The 14,890-nt window shown below is 44.1% G+C and overlaps 1 protein-coding gene across 8 annotated transcripts in view; it reads right to left on the bottom strand.

Moving 5' to 3' along the window:
• KDM5C (lysine demethylase 5C) overlaps positions 1-14,890 on the bottom strand; it is a 31,864-nt gene that overhangs the window by 3,886 nt on the left and 13,088 nt on the right. For all 8 annotated transcript variants that reach the window (XM_024126792.2, XM_024126796.3, XM_055081622.1 and 5 more), the window contains 10 exons: positions 14,278-14,459; positions 14,018-14,180; positions 7,689-7,808; positions 7,385-7,579; positions 3,117-3,298; positions 2,903-3,027; positions 2,627-2,774; positions 1,899-2,004; positions 822-1,180; positions 66-204 (listed from right to left, as the gene is read on the bottom strand). In XM_024126792.2, coding sequence (XP_023982560.1) covers positions 66-204; positions 822-1,180; positions 1,899-2,004; positions 2,627-2,774; positions 2,903-3,027; positions 3,117-3,298; positions 7,385-7,579; positions 7,689-7,808; positions 14,018-14,180; positions 14,278-14,459 — 1,719 coding nt within the window. The remainder of the gene's footprint in view (positions 1-65; positions 205-821; positions 1,181-1,898; positions 2,005-2,626; positions 2,775-2,902; positions 3,028-3,116; positions 3,299-7,384; positions 7,580-7,688; positions 7,809-14,017; positions 14,181-14,277; positions 14,460-14,890) is intronic.

Genomic DNA, 14,890 nt, shown 5'->3' on the forward strand with positions numbered 1-14,890 from the left:
GCGGGGGGGGTGGGGGGAGGGGGGGGGGGGGGGGGGGGGCGGGGGGCGGGTAACAGGGTCCTCACTTGGATCTCGTCCACATCAGCAATCCAGGCCCGGGCCTTAGCAAGAGCCTCCTTGAGAGCCTGGATGTTGGGCAGGTGAACAGGGATGTTTTCTGCCTCATGAATTATGGCCTCAAGCGTGGCTGGTGGATGCTTCTGCCTAAAGGTAGGGAAAAGAGAGGCCTCAGTGTGGGGTGGTCTGCCTGACCAGAAGCCCAGTCTGACTTCCAGATACAGCAGTATGAGCCCCTGGGGCAGCTGCTTGGGCCTATTTGCTTGTATTTTGCCTACACGTGGCTGTCAGTCCCTGCATGCTCCAGATTGCACGCACCCAACTTCTGCCATACCTCCATGCCTCTGCTTGTCCACCAGTCTGTCAGCCTGTTGGCAGTGCCTACACACAGAACCTGCAGTATTAACCTGGTGCTGCAGTTTGTCAGATTGTCCCATGCATGGTGTCTTTCTACTGACACCTGTCCATCTACCTTTTGGTACTTGTGCTTGTGAGTGTGTGCACACGTCAGCCTGTGGAGCTAGTCCTCTATATAGCTCTGTATCTGTCCATCTCTGCTTCTCCGTAAGACTATCTCTGCCTCTACGTGTACTATGGAGTTTAAAAAAAAAAAAAAAAAGATAGGAAACAAAAAAGGCGAGGATAGTCAATACACCAACACACAGGAGTCTGGTGCCCAAGGCCACCCATGGGAATCATCTTCAACTTCTCTGCTAAACTTTGAGGGCTGCGGTAGAGCAGGGAGGGGAAGAAACTAGACCCACCTGGCCTCCAGGCAGAGATGGGCCTTCTCCTCCCAGCGTTCAGCAATGGTCAGTAGCTCCTGCAGTTCAGCTCGGGCCTTGTCCACAGCAGGGCTAGGGGCTACACTGGCACCCGCGACCAACAGTCCCCGCATGACAGCCAGGGTGCCCCTTCGGGCTGAGGGGGCCAGTGTGCGTTTCATCTCATCCAGCCATCGCGCCTGTTCCACCTGCCGCTGGAGCTGCTGGGCCTCAGGTACCTCCACCCCCAGCTGCCGCCCTCTCTCCAGCAGGGACTGCAGGAGCCCCGGACTGGAGGGTAATGAGGCCAGGGCCTCACGGGCTTCAACCTGGTAGGCTTCCACCTGTTCCAGAATACCCTACCAGGACACAGATAAAGAACAAACTCCTCAGCAGGGCTCACACAGAAGTCCCACCACCACATACCCCTGCCCTACCTATCTTCTTACCCTCCAGTATTTGCGAGGAGAGCCTAGTACGGGCTGGGCTCTCTTCCTTTGCCAGGCCCTAGCAGTGGTTCCCAACACTCACTGCCCGATAGAATACCCTGTGGCATCTGTTTAAAATGCAGATCTCTGGGTCCACTCCTTGAGATTCTTAATAGGGGTTGGTCAGGAGCCTGTGCTTTATTTAAGTCCCCAGAGGATTTTGATGTATAGCATCAGGAGACCCTCTGTCCTAAAAATGCTCTGCTATGCTTGGCCTTCTCACAATCTCTACACTCATACTGGTGTCCACTGCCCTCTCCATCCCACTTCTCTACCTTCCTGAACTTGACTCAGCTTTCCAAGCCCACAAACATACTTGTTACTTCCTTTCTCCTCTTCCACCTCCACCAGGAAACCTTCCCTTGACTATGCATCCTGTACCTGTAACCTGTCACCTGCCCCTCAAATCCCATTTCTCAGAGGCAATTTGCTAAAAACCCGTTGCCTCCTACCTCCCATTATTCTCACACGTGCATCCTGTCTTGCCCAAATACTTGCAACTTTTGAAAGAAGCCAAGAATGGCCTGCTGCTCAGGTCCCCCAATCCCCCCCGATCCCTCAGCAGCACTTCAAGTCCACCCTTCCTCACCTTGACATCCCCAATCTGGTGCATGGCACAAGGCAGGTTGTTCATCTGGTCCAGAAAGGCCCGGAGCTCAGCCAGGGTCATCTGCAGACCAGCCACCCTGTAGGGGCTATGGAGTTTCACATGTAGGGTTTCAAGTCCAAACCCAGTCCCCTCCCTCCATCTCTGTGCTAAGGCCCAACACCTTTCCTCATCCCTGCCCACCTTGACCTCTCATACTTCACAGTTCCCCACAAATGCCCAGGTTAGAGGGAGGGTTTTAAGATACATGCAAGTTCATATGATGGGGGGAAGAATTAGAAGAGAGGAATATAGTATATATTTGGTGGGGGAAGCTTAGAAATTGATGGTAACAGAAGCTAGACAATTTTAATCCATCTTCTACTGTGAATTCTATGATCAGTTTATGCTTCTGTGTCCTCTTCTTGTCCCTAAACCTCCCACAACACCTCCCTGCCCACAAAATCCCTCGGCCTGTCTGAAATCAGTACCTTCAGGTACTGATAAAAAGAAACATTCCTAGCTTTCTTAGCACTGAGGCGCTCCCCTCCATTCTAGTTGCCTGGCCTCCTTGCCCTCCCCAATGCCTCCAACTGCAGTGCTTGTCAGCTTCCTGCTGATGTCATCTGCCTAATGGTACTCAGAGTCCACCCCTCCCCCTACCATAGTCCTTCTCCTAGGTGCTGGCTCCACAGCAGTCTACCTGTGCCCAACGCCTCATGCTGCCATACCCAGCTTCCTGGCCGCTGACCAGCCCCAGAGCCCGGGACACGCAAGCCTCTGCCTCGCTCAGGCAGTTCTTTAGTCGCTGCAGCAGCTCACTGTTAGGAAATCTCCGCTCACGGGCCTCAGACTCTAGTGCCCTCAGCTCTTCAAGGCCTGGAGAGAGAATGAGAGCAGCAAGGAGTAGGCAGTATTGAGTAAAGGCAGAGGAAGGGGGTGGGGGAGTACAGAAGAAAAGGGAATAGAACTTGCCTGTGGAGTCCCTCCGTCCCCCCATCACTCACTGCGCTTCCGCCCATCCTCCACCTCCAGGGCCACTCGCACTTTGTTGGCCCAGGTGTCAAAGGACTCAGCCCGGACCTTCAGCTTATGGAGCATGGCAGGGAGCTCATCCAAGGTGTACCGATATCTGGAGGAAGAGGGCAGGGAAGAGCACATCTGGCCCAGTTCTGCAACCCCCTCCTCAGCCCACTTCCTCCAGGTAGGCCCCCTGCTCACCGCAGGTACTGCCGGCTACTGGAGCACTTGCAGAGGTCATTGATGTGGGAAAGGCAGACAAGGCCGTCTGGGCAGTCATAGCAGGCTAGGGCTGATAGAAAGCACGTGGTCTTGCACTTGATGCACTGGCGCTCATCATCCGGGAGCAGCTCAAAAGCCTCTCGCTCAGCTTCCGTGATGCCCTGGGGGTGTTCATTATATAGAACAAGAAGAGGGCTGCAGAAACCCCTAACTCAGCCACCACTGAGCCCCACAGTAGACTCACTGAGCCCCACATTAGACTCAAATCTGTGCTAAGAGCTGTGGGGTAGACAAAACTCCACAGAGCACACTGCCTTTGTGAAGTCCAAAGCTGGGGGAATCACATGAAGCAGAGTTAAGATCAGCATGGGCTGAGAGGGAGAAAAATCAGGTAAGATTCAGATCAGGAGAAAGGACCTTCGGGGTGAGAGAAGGTGAGGAAAGTGGTGGACCAAGGCACCAGAGAGATGGCAATATGTGGAAGTGGCCAAGAGAAGTGCCATGTACTGGGGAATAATGCTAGCTTCCAAGCACTCAGAGCCCACTGTGTTCCAGGCACTGTGCTGGCTGCTTTATCAGCACACGTGCTGCACACACCATCTATAACTTAGAGAAATAAACTCTACGTGCTTGTGTTCAGTGTTTAAAGATACAATTCCGCCCCCCCCCAAAAAAAACATGGCCTCCAAACCTAAGCCAATGACTTTATCTGTTAATTAGATGAAGAAAAAGCAATCCCTTCCAAAAATGGAGGAAAAACCAGCTATCTTGGAGTAAGTGAAAGACAATATAATGCTATACATTACGGGCAATTTTAGGGATTTTAGAGGGAAATTTTGATTCTAACGTTTTTGTCTTCTCTACCAACCTAACTTCTGCATAAGTCCACTGTACATTACAAATCCCGCTCTGCCACAAATGCACTCTGCACATTACAAATCCTGCTCATAAGATGAGTCCACTGCACATTACAAACCTAGCTGCGTTGATATTGAGTAAATTATTTAAACCTCTCTGGGTTTCAGTTTCCCTACTTTGTAAAATGGAGACAACAGTACTATCCTCATTGGGTTGTTATGAGGATTAACAAAGGTAAAGAGACTAAGGACTTAGAAAAGTATCTTAGCACTTAGAATAGTGGAACTACAAAAGGCCCTGAATAGCCAGAGTAATCTTGAGAAAGAAAAACAAAGCTGGAGGTATGAAGTTTCCTGATTTCAAACTATATTACAAAGCTATAGTAATCAAAACAGTATGGTAATGGCATAAAAACAGACCAATGGAACAGAAGCCCAAAAATAAACTCTCGTATATATAGTTAACTAATACTTGACAAGGAAGCCAAGAATACTCAATGGGGAAAGGATAGTCTCTTTGATAACTGGTCCTGGGAAAACTGGATAATCATATGCGGAAGAATGAAACTGGACCTTTATCTTATATCACTCACAAAAATTAACTTGAAATGGATTAAAGACTTAAACATAAGACCTGAAACCATAAAACTCCTAGAAGAAAATATAAGGAAAATGCTCCTGGACATTGGTCTTAGCAATGATTTCTTATACATGATACCTAAAAAGCACAAGCAACAAAAGCAAAAATAAATAAGTGGGACTATATCAAACTAAAAAGCATCTGCACAGCAAAAGAGACTATCAACAAAATGAAAAGGCAACCCATGGAATGGGAGAAAATATCCGCAAACCGTCTATCTGCTAAAGGGTTAATATCCAAAATATATAAAGGAATCATACAACTCAACAGCAAAAAACCAAACTACCCGAATAAAAATTGGGCAAAGGACCTGAATAGATGTTTTTCCAAAGAAGACATACAAATGGCCAATAGGTACATGAAAAGATGTGCAACATCACTAATCATCAGGGAATGCAAATCAAAACCATAATTATCACCTCACACCTGTCAGAATGGCTTATTATCAAAAAGACAAGAGATAACAAGTGTTGGAGAGAATGTGGAGACAAAGGAACCTTTGTGCACTGTGGTGGGAATGCGAATTGGTGCAGTCACTTTGGAAAACAGTATGAAGGTTCCTCAAAAAATTAAAAATAGAACTACCATATGATCCAGAAATCCCTCTTCTGGGTATATATCCAAAGGAAATGAAACTAGGATCTCAAGGAGATATCTGCACTCCCATGTTGACTGCAGCATTATTCACAATAGCCAAAATATGGAAATAACCTAAGAGTCCATTAGTGGATGAATGGATAAAGATGTGGGGTGTGTGTGTGTGTGTGTGTGTGTGTGTGTGTGTGTGTGTCTGTGTGTGTGTGTGTGTCTGTGTGTATACATACATACACATATAAAATGGAATATCATTCAGCCATAAGACATAAATCCTGCCATTTGTGACAACATGGATGGACCTTGAGGACACTATACTAAGTCAAACAAATCAGACAAAAAAGACAAGGATCTTAGGATATCACTTATATATGAAATCTAAAAAAGCCAAACTCATAGAAACAGAGTAGTGGGAGTTCCCTGGTGGCCTAGTGGTTAGGATTCCGGGCTTTCACTGCCGAGGCCTGGGTTCAATCCCTGGTCAGGGAACTGAGATCCTGCAAGCCGGCTTGCAATGTAGCCAGAAAGAAAAAAAAAAAGAAACAGTAGCATGGTGGTGGCCAAGGGCTAGGGAGGTAGGGAAAATATGGAGACGTTGCTCAAAGGATACAAACTTCCAGTTAGAAGATAAATAAGTTTGGGGGATCCAATGTACAACATGGTGACTATAGGAGGGGAAAAAAGAATAGGCACTCAACAAATATTTAACTGATATTGGCTCTAATCTTCAGATAAGGATACCTACTTCACAGGCCTGTCTCATTTTGCTAAGGAGGAAACTAAGTCTCAGAGAGAGTAACTTGCCCAAAGTGAGAATCTGACTGCAGCCTATTTTGATTCTGAAGCCAGAGAATGCTGCTCAAAGGATGAAGCCCCTAGGTATTCTTGGTTCATGGACTCCTTTGAGAACTGGATGCAAGCTATGAGCCCTCTCCCCAGAAAAGGACTCAAACACACACACACAATCTTTTACAGAATTTACAGGGTCCAGAACCCTTCTTAGGTAAGGGCCAAGTGTAGAGAATTCTGAGTGTTAGGATGGAAACATCTTTTCCCACCTTGCTTTGACTCCTTCTGTAGTGTAGCACAGCCCCAGAGTGATCATTCAATAACAGCACTGAACAGAGAGAGCAAATGATGCCTAGAAAAGCCCAGGGGCTCACCAACTAATACCACAGACTGACAGGCCCCCGACTTCCAACACTTACCATAGCTGCAATTCTCCTTACAACCCATGCTCATAGGAAAGTTATAAATGAGCTTTAAAATAAGAAAGTATTACCCTAAATTTTCTTATTTTAAGAAAAGAGATCCAGCAAGGGATTCCTCAGGACCAGCATTCCTTTGTAATCCTATGGAGGACTCTCACTAAGTCAACTCCCTAACTGGGCAAGTGTGGAGCTTTAAGAAGGCAGCTGAACTACATGAATAGCAGTCCCACTCATCTACAAACAAAACTGACATGTTATGAGAAATCTATTAAAGGAAGGCCGCCTTCTACTCAGTAATATTAACCGAGTTTGAGCTACTGAACTATATGAGTGTAATAAAATGGCATTTCTTAAGAAATGTTCCATATTTCTATCATTTTCTTCATGTACTAATATTACCAATAATAGCATCTACTACACTGCAAGTGCAGCAATAGATGCTTTGTCATAAATCACCTTACTCAAGCTTTACAACCACCCTGCAAGTTAGGTATTTATTCCCATTTTAGAGAGTGGGAAAGTGAGACTATGAGAGGTTAAGTAACTTGAAAAGGTTATCCAGCTTACCAGCAAGTGGGGGTTTCATATGTCAGTTGGTCTTGGGTTATTTAAATAACGATGCAATAACCTCATTAGCAATAACAGCACCTGCTATGGGTCACTTACTTAACAAACATCTTAAATTCACTCAACTATCCCAAAAGATAAGCACTATTATCATCCCCATTTTTTTTTCCGATGGGGATGCTGATGCTCAGTGAAGTAAATTAACTTACTAACAGTTCTTAGTAAATGGTAGAGAATGGAATTGTAGTTTCCAATCCAGATATGTCTAGTTCTTTTCACTACTCCCTAAGAGGAGAGGCTACATCTTCTACTTCTTCCTCCCCCACCACCTCTGCCAGACTAGGGTACCCAATCCAGGGCACTCTCCCCACCACCCACCTTCTCTAGCAGGGCTTTTCGTAGACGCCGCTCCTCCTGCACCATGATGAACATCTCCTTATGCACAGCTGCTGCCAGGTTCAGGTCGAGCTTCTCTGGACAGGCAGCCATCTTGCAGATGAGTTCCTCATGGGAGAAGACACAGTATCTTCGGAGCCGGCGGTAGTGCTCAATGCACTGGCGCCCAGCCGGCAGCTGTGGACAGGTTCAAGGTTGAGTATGGCCAAGTCTGGAGGTGATGGTGCCTCAGCCTCCCCACAACCCTCCTGCTTCTCCCTGCCATCCCATCACACTCCAGACTCACCCAGTCAGCAGTGCAAAAGTTGACAGCCTCAGCAAAGTTGTAGCCTTGGTTAAAGCCACTGTGGTAAGCACGAGGGAAGGTAATGACAAATTCTCCTGCACACTGGTTTGTGCGGACAACCTGAGGAAGAAAAGCCAAGGTCATTGAGACAGAGATCTAAGTGCAGGATCCTTAAGGAGAGGAAGGAAAGTCTCAGGGAACACAGTCTGACAACAGATTCCCAGACCCTCCAACTCTGAAAGAAAGGACCATTGGTCTCTGCTCTCAAGGTTTTGATTTGTGATGACAGGAAAATTTGAGTCAAAAGCAGGAAATGTACATACCAAAATATTTCAACTTCCCTAATAATTTTTTAAAAATTCAAAATATCACTTTTCATTAAGCTGGACATGTTTTTTCATTAATTTTTGTTACCAGTCATGTAAGCAGTTTCAAGAGCCAAGTGGTTCTATAAGATGTTATAAAATCAGCAGACCCTGCCATTCTCCATTCCCCAGAGCCATTCATTTTCACCTCTTCTGATTATTTTGGCATTCACCTTAACAGTCCTAAATAACATGCCTCTAGACTATATTAAAAATAGCCTCCTATGTCTCAATTTGCTTAGTTTTCTGTGCATGTATTAGTAATTTGATCCCAACCTTTTGGACAAGTGTCCAACTCTCCTCTCTCCTATCACTTTTCACCTTTCTGTAGCAGTCTCTCATGGAGCCTTATGATCTGTTTCAATTGGGACCAGCTGCCCTCCCTGGATTGTCACTCTCCCCTGACAGATCTCCTGTTTCCTAGATCCCATGTCTTCCTCTTTCTTGGTTTGTTCCTTTGCTGTGCTTAAGCACCATCGTCCAAGAACTTCCTGAGAAACGGTGGGAAGAACTTTTTAAAAAAATGCCTCTATTCTACTCTCAACCTTGATAATCTGACTGCACATAAAATTCTAAGTTGAAAATCAATTTAAAAAAAAAAAAAAAAAAAAGAAAGAAAATAATTTTGAAGGCACGGCTCTCGTCTTCTAGATTCCAGTGTTGCTTTTGAAAAGTCTAAAGCTGTTCTGACTCCTAATGTTTTGAATGAAACCTGTTTTCTCTCTCAGAAAGCTTGTAAGAGTTTTCTGGTCCCATTGTTTGATATGAAAATTCACCAGATATACCCTGGTGTGGATCTATTTGCATTCATGTACTGGGTAGGCCCTCTGATTCTGGAAACTGTCGTTCAGTTCAGGGAAATTTTCTTGAACAATTTCTTAACAATTTGATCCTTTCAGTTTTCATTTATTCTCTTTTCAGAGAGAATTATTTGAATATTGAACCCCCAGAACAAATTCTCGAACTTTCTCTACCTTTTTCCATCTTTATCTTTCTATTTTCTGGGAGATTTCCTTAACTGCTTATCTTCTAAGCTTTTTATTTTATTTTTTTCATCTTCCACTTTTGCTATCTTAATTTTAATTTTCGTTCTCAGCATGTTCTTTTAAAATAGCATCCTGTTCTTATTTTATGTTTGCAATATATGCTCATCTCTGAAGGTATTAATAAGGTTTCTTTTCCTTTTCTTTTTGAAGTTTACTTCTCCCTGCCTAGCCTCTGTTTGTCCAAGCTGCTTTTTTACCATTTGGTTCTACTTTGTTTATTCTAGAGTTTTCTCAGTTGTCTGTTAATCTGTGGCTATCTAGTTAATATTCAAGAGTAAGAAATGAAAAGGCTGAATGAAAGTTCTGAGTACAGAGGTGAAGTTTGTCAACTGTGAGCCACTGTAGAGTGAAGCCACTTAGTATGGGAAACTCTAGGTCTTTCCTTTTGGGCCAGTCAGATTCCCCAGAGAAAACTCTCCTATTTTTTTGCCTGAAGGAAAAAGGTCTGGCTGCTATTGTTCTAAGAGCCAAGTGGAGGAAGATGGCTGGGAACCTCAGCATTCAGTAGGTATACAATGAATCCTACTAGTTTCACTATACTTCTACTCTCCACTGTACCTAGAAGACCTCAATCCAGAGATCTATTTCAACTTCTTTGAAAGTAAATCTCACAGTCTTTTGCTAGAGTGAGGGAGGGTCACATTTCCAGCTGCCCAGTGTGGGTGGGGATCCCATGGCTGCCGCTGCTTTTTTTAAAAAAAAATTTATTTATTTATTTATTTATTTTTGGCTGCTTTGGGTCTTCGTTGCTGCACGTGGGCTTTCTCTAGTCGCGGCAAGCGGGGGCTACTCTTTGTTGCAGTGCTTGGGCTTCTTATTGCGGTGGCTTCTCTTGTTGCGGAGCACAGGCTCTAGGTGCGTGGGCTTCAGTAGTTGTGGCACGCAGGCTCAGTAGTTGTGGCACGTGGGCTCAGTAGCTGTGGCACACGGGCTAAGTTGCTCTGCAGCATGTGGGATCTTCCCGGACCAGGGCTCGAACCCATGTCCCCTGCACTGGCAGATGGATTCTGAACCACTGTGCCACCAGGGAAGTCCCTCCCATAGCTTCTTATATAAAAATGAACCAATCTTTATTTTTACCCCATTCGTCTTTACTCCCAGAATGTCTGCTGCAACCAACTACTGAACCTTTGGGGGGTACCGAGGTATAAATCAGATTGGTTCTCAGATGTTCCAGAACTGGCTTAAGATTCAGTTTTCTTATTTGTTTCCTAGTTTCAAGAATTCTGTTTATCATTGTCTCTTTTCTTGTTTTCCCCATCTCTGTGATTTTTTTTTACCTTAAAAAAAAAAAACTCACTTTGTGCCATTTTGTGAAGTTTCAGTAAGGAATGGAAGTAGCCATGTGTATGTTTAATTAGCTGTCTTTACCAAGAAGTCTCACAAAGTTTTTCAAAATGAACATTCCATGCTGATGAAGACACAGTGAAATAAGTACAGTGCTGGTATGGGACCAATAACTTCTCTCTGGAAAGCAAAATCGCTGATACAAACCTGATTATGTAACGTCCCTGTTGAGAACCCCTCACTTGAATCCCCATATCTACATGATAAAGCCACGGCCCCAACAGGCAAACTCTTACTCTTCCTTCAAGTGTCACCACTTCTACAAATGCTTTCCTGACCTCCCCCCCCCCGCCCCCACTTCCTAGTGACCCAGTCTGTTGTTCTTTTGTAGCACCTCTAATATTTTATTCTAGTTGTTTACTCAACTTTGTCCTCTACTCAACTGCACATGACTAAAGGCAGGGATTAGTGTATTTGCTTTCAGGGTGCTGACCAGAGGCCTTGCACACAGAGGGAGTTCTAGCAGTATTTGCTGAATGATCTAATCCCAGCCTTAATTTTATAGATGTGAAAACTGAGTCCCACAGAAGCCTCAAGTAGCAGAGCCAGAAATAAAACCTAATGCACCCTCATTTTGGCAATGTCACTTTACTGTTTCCTAAGCAGTTTTTTTTAGAGAGCTCTCCTCACATTCTGCAGCTATTAAAAAATGACCCAAAAGTCCATCAACTGGCGAAATGGACAAACAAAATGTAGTACATCCATACAACATAACATTATTCCACCACAAAAAGGAATGAAGTTCTGAAGCAAGCTATAACATAGATGAACCTCAAAAATATTATGCTAAGTGAAAAGCCAGACACAAAAGACCACATATTATTCCATTTATAGGAACTGTCTAGAAAAAGCAAATTTTTAGAGTTAGCAGATCAGTGGTTGCTTGGGACTAGGGGTTGGAATGGAGAGTGACTGCAAAAGGGCACAAGGGGTCCTTTTGGGGTGATGGAAATGTTCTAAAACTGGATTGTGGTGATGGTAGCACAACTCTGTAAATTCACTGAATGGTGCATTTAAAATGCGTGATTTTTATGGTATGTAAATTATACTGCAATAAAGCCGTTTTTCATAAAAGATGGTTATAAATAGTTCATGTGAGGAAGTAAAAAATCATTCTAAACCAGCACTGTCCAATAGTAATATAATGCCAGCCACATATGTACTTTTTAAATTCTCTAGTAGCCACATTAAATAAGTAAAAAGAAACAGGTGAAATTAACTTCAATGTATTTTATTTAATATATCCACAATATTATCATTTTAATGTGTAATTGCTATACAAAAGTATTAGTGAGATATTTCACATTCTCTGTTTCATACAATGTCTTGAAATCCAACATATGTTTTATACTTTCAGTACATTTCAGTTGGGACTAGCCATGTTTCAAGTGCTCAATAGCCACATGTGGCTAGTGGCTACCAAATTGGACAATGCCATTCTAGATGATCAAACTTAACAAGAGATTATAAAATCCATACACTGATTACTGTCATGTCAAAACTTACATAAAAAACAGATGGAAAGGTAACAAAATGTGGAGGAAATAGAGATGACCTCTCTACTGCCATTTTTTGGAAAGGGGGGATGTTTCTTTTATAATGAAAATACTTATACTATATACCTTTATCTATAAAAAGAAATGGCCTTCTCTCACCAAAGGGGAAGATGGGTGAGGTCGGGGGGCGGGGGGGTGTGCGGCCAAAGATAGCTCTGAGGGACCTCCAGCTGGCTAAACTGCAGCCTGCCAACATGTGAATATGAAAATCAGATGTCCTGGATTGAGGGGATACTGCCAAGTCCAAAGAGCCTGGAGATGCTGGGAACTACCTATAGGAAGGGCATGGCAGACAGAGGGTGGGGTGGTGAAGCAGCAGCTGGCCAGAGAAGCTGGGGAGCCATGAGCAGGAGAAATGCTGTGGAGGTGGAAGCAAAAAAGTCTGTGATAAAAGTTTTTTTAAAAAGAGATTAGAATTGAGTGAATATATATATATATATATATATACACATATATATATATGTGTATATATATATATGTATGTATGTATATATGAATCTTAGCTGTCTGAATCCTTAAGGAGAATCCTCTCCTACTCTTATAATTCTCCTTGACACTGTGGGAAAGAACTGATGCTGTGGGTCAGGAAGAAAGGAGTCTGAGGAAAGGTCAGACCCAATGTCTACTTGTGAAGAGCGTAACTTGAAGGGCCCTTGGTCATTTCTACATCTTGAGCCCAGTAATTCTTCCTTTTTTCTTTTTTCAGTAATTCTTAAATGGGGTGATGCAGAGAGGGAAAAGGAATGCATTTCCTCTAATTCCCTAGATATCTCAAACCTTGGTTAAGTATCACTAAAATGCATAATAAAAAGTATTACTCATAGGTTATATAGTATAGCAAAACAAGCTGAAGGCAAGAAGAAATTCAGGTGAGAACCATTGACCTACTGTACAGATGACCAGGGATTTCAAGGAGATATTAATTCAATATGTACTGACTGCCTACCATGTCCCACACACTAGACTAAGCAGCAGGGTAGCCAAGGATGGTTTTGGGGGGACGGGGTTGAAGGGAGTGGGGAGTAGTAGCAGCACAGAATGAATAAGACTCAAAGCAGAGGTGAAAGATGTACTCATTCCTGTTTCTACAGGACTGCTGATCAGGTTATTTTAAGATCCACACCAGAAAACTAGCCGATACTAATCAACGTTAGAAATTCCCAGGAATATAAAGCCCCTTATAGGTAAGCCAGGATGTATACCCAGGGTGGGAGAGAAGTCCACAGAGAAGGAGAATAGGACAAGTCAGGACTCTGGGTTCAGCTTTTTTTTTTTTAAATGCTGAAAGATATTGACACTTTTTTTTTTTTTTAGGTTACTTCCCCCGACCCCGTCCCAGCTTTATTGAGATATAGTTGACATGTAACATGTTGGTGTACAACATGTGGATTTGGTACACTTATATATTGCAAACTAATTACCAACATAGAACTCTGACCTGTTAAATAAGTAAACAGACCTACCCACTGCTCCAAGAAGGGTCACAATATGGAAAGAATAGCAGAGACTGCTAGTTGTACCCCTATATTCATTCTCACCCTCTTTCTTAATAACATGACCTCCAATTTGTAGCTGGTACATGACCATCCTTAATAAAAATCAGATTTTCCAGTTTTCCTCACAGCTAGATGTGGCCATGTGACTAAGCTGTGACTAACCGGAGGTGAATGGAAATGATGTGTGCCCTTAAGAGCAAGGAGACTTGTCTTGCCCAGTCCTTCCTCTATTTCCCTTTTCCACTGGTGGAAGCCATCCCTAAGGTGTTGCCCTCAAACATCAGGCCCAGAGGGCTCACCATCACATTGTATCTCTAACCACTATTATTTCTGTCAAACCTATAGCCTAATTAAGATAGAATAGGAATGAGAAAGGGGCAGGGGTAGATTCCAGACAATGACCACCACCACCACCACGACCACCACCACCACCACCACCACCACCACCACCACCACCACCACCACAAAGGACACCACTAACTCATTCCTACACCTTGCCCCTATTTCCTGGACACTCACCGGCACACCATGGGACATGAGGGTGTTAGGATTCATGAGGGTGACAAGTTGGTGCAGAAGGTCAGGCTGGCTATCAAAGAGCTCAGGTGTCAGCTTCTTCATAACCTCTTCCAAATGTTCTGCTGCAAGTGAGGGTACCCCGTACCAGGTCTTCGGCTCACCCCTGGCCAAGCAGAAAGGAGACATGTAAAGTGGACACACCTATGGTACTGAAGGAGCCCACCCTGAGTGCTTCCCTGGCTCTCCAGGACCCCACTCACCAGTGGAGGTAGTTAATGGAGTAACTCCAGTGATCCTCAATATGCCAGCAAAAGGCTGAGAAGACCATGCCCACATAGAGCCAGGGCACCTTCATGCCGGAGATATCTGCATTGATGTGGCACAGTACGGACTGCTCCAACACCGGCATCACATTCAGGTTCCAACCACTAGTAGCATACTCCTGTCAGGTCAGGTATTTGTGGAAAAGGGATGAGAGTTTTGCTAAGGAGCGGAGATCTTTAGCCCAGGGAACCTTAATTTTGAGGTCATAGGCCTTTCTGAAACATCTAAGAAATAATATAGGTGTTCTTTCCCCTGCCTCCGTCAAATGCATACACACAAAATTTCAATTCACTTCACTTTACTTCCATTTTAGGGAGGTTTATAGATGTGCCCACCCACCAAAATATCTGCAAGTTAAAAGCTCCTGCTCTGGACCAAAGTGCACCCTTCCCTTGATACAGGCCTAGGGCCTCATTATTTCCTGTGCTTACAATCCCAGTCCCTGAACACTTCTTATGAATGAGCCAGGCACCCTGTCAGGTACTTCATATACCTTCTCATTTAATTCTTATAAAATCTGTAAAATGGATACTATACCCATTCTACAGA

The sequence above is a fragment of the Physeter macrocephalus genome, chromosome 21 (assembly GCF_002837175.3).
Source record: "Physeter macrocephalus isolate SW-GA chromosome 21, ASM283717v5, whole genome shotgun sequence".
In the NCBI taxonomy this organism is placed as follows: domain Eukaryota; kingdom Metazoa; phylum Chordata; class Mammalia; order Artiodactyla; family Physeteridae; genus Physeter; species Physeter macrocephalus.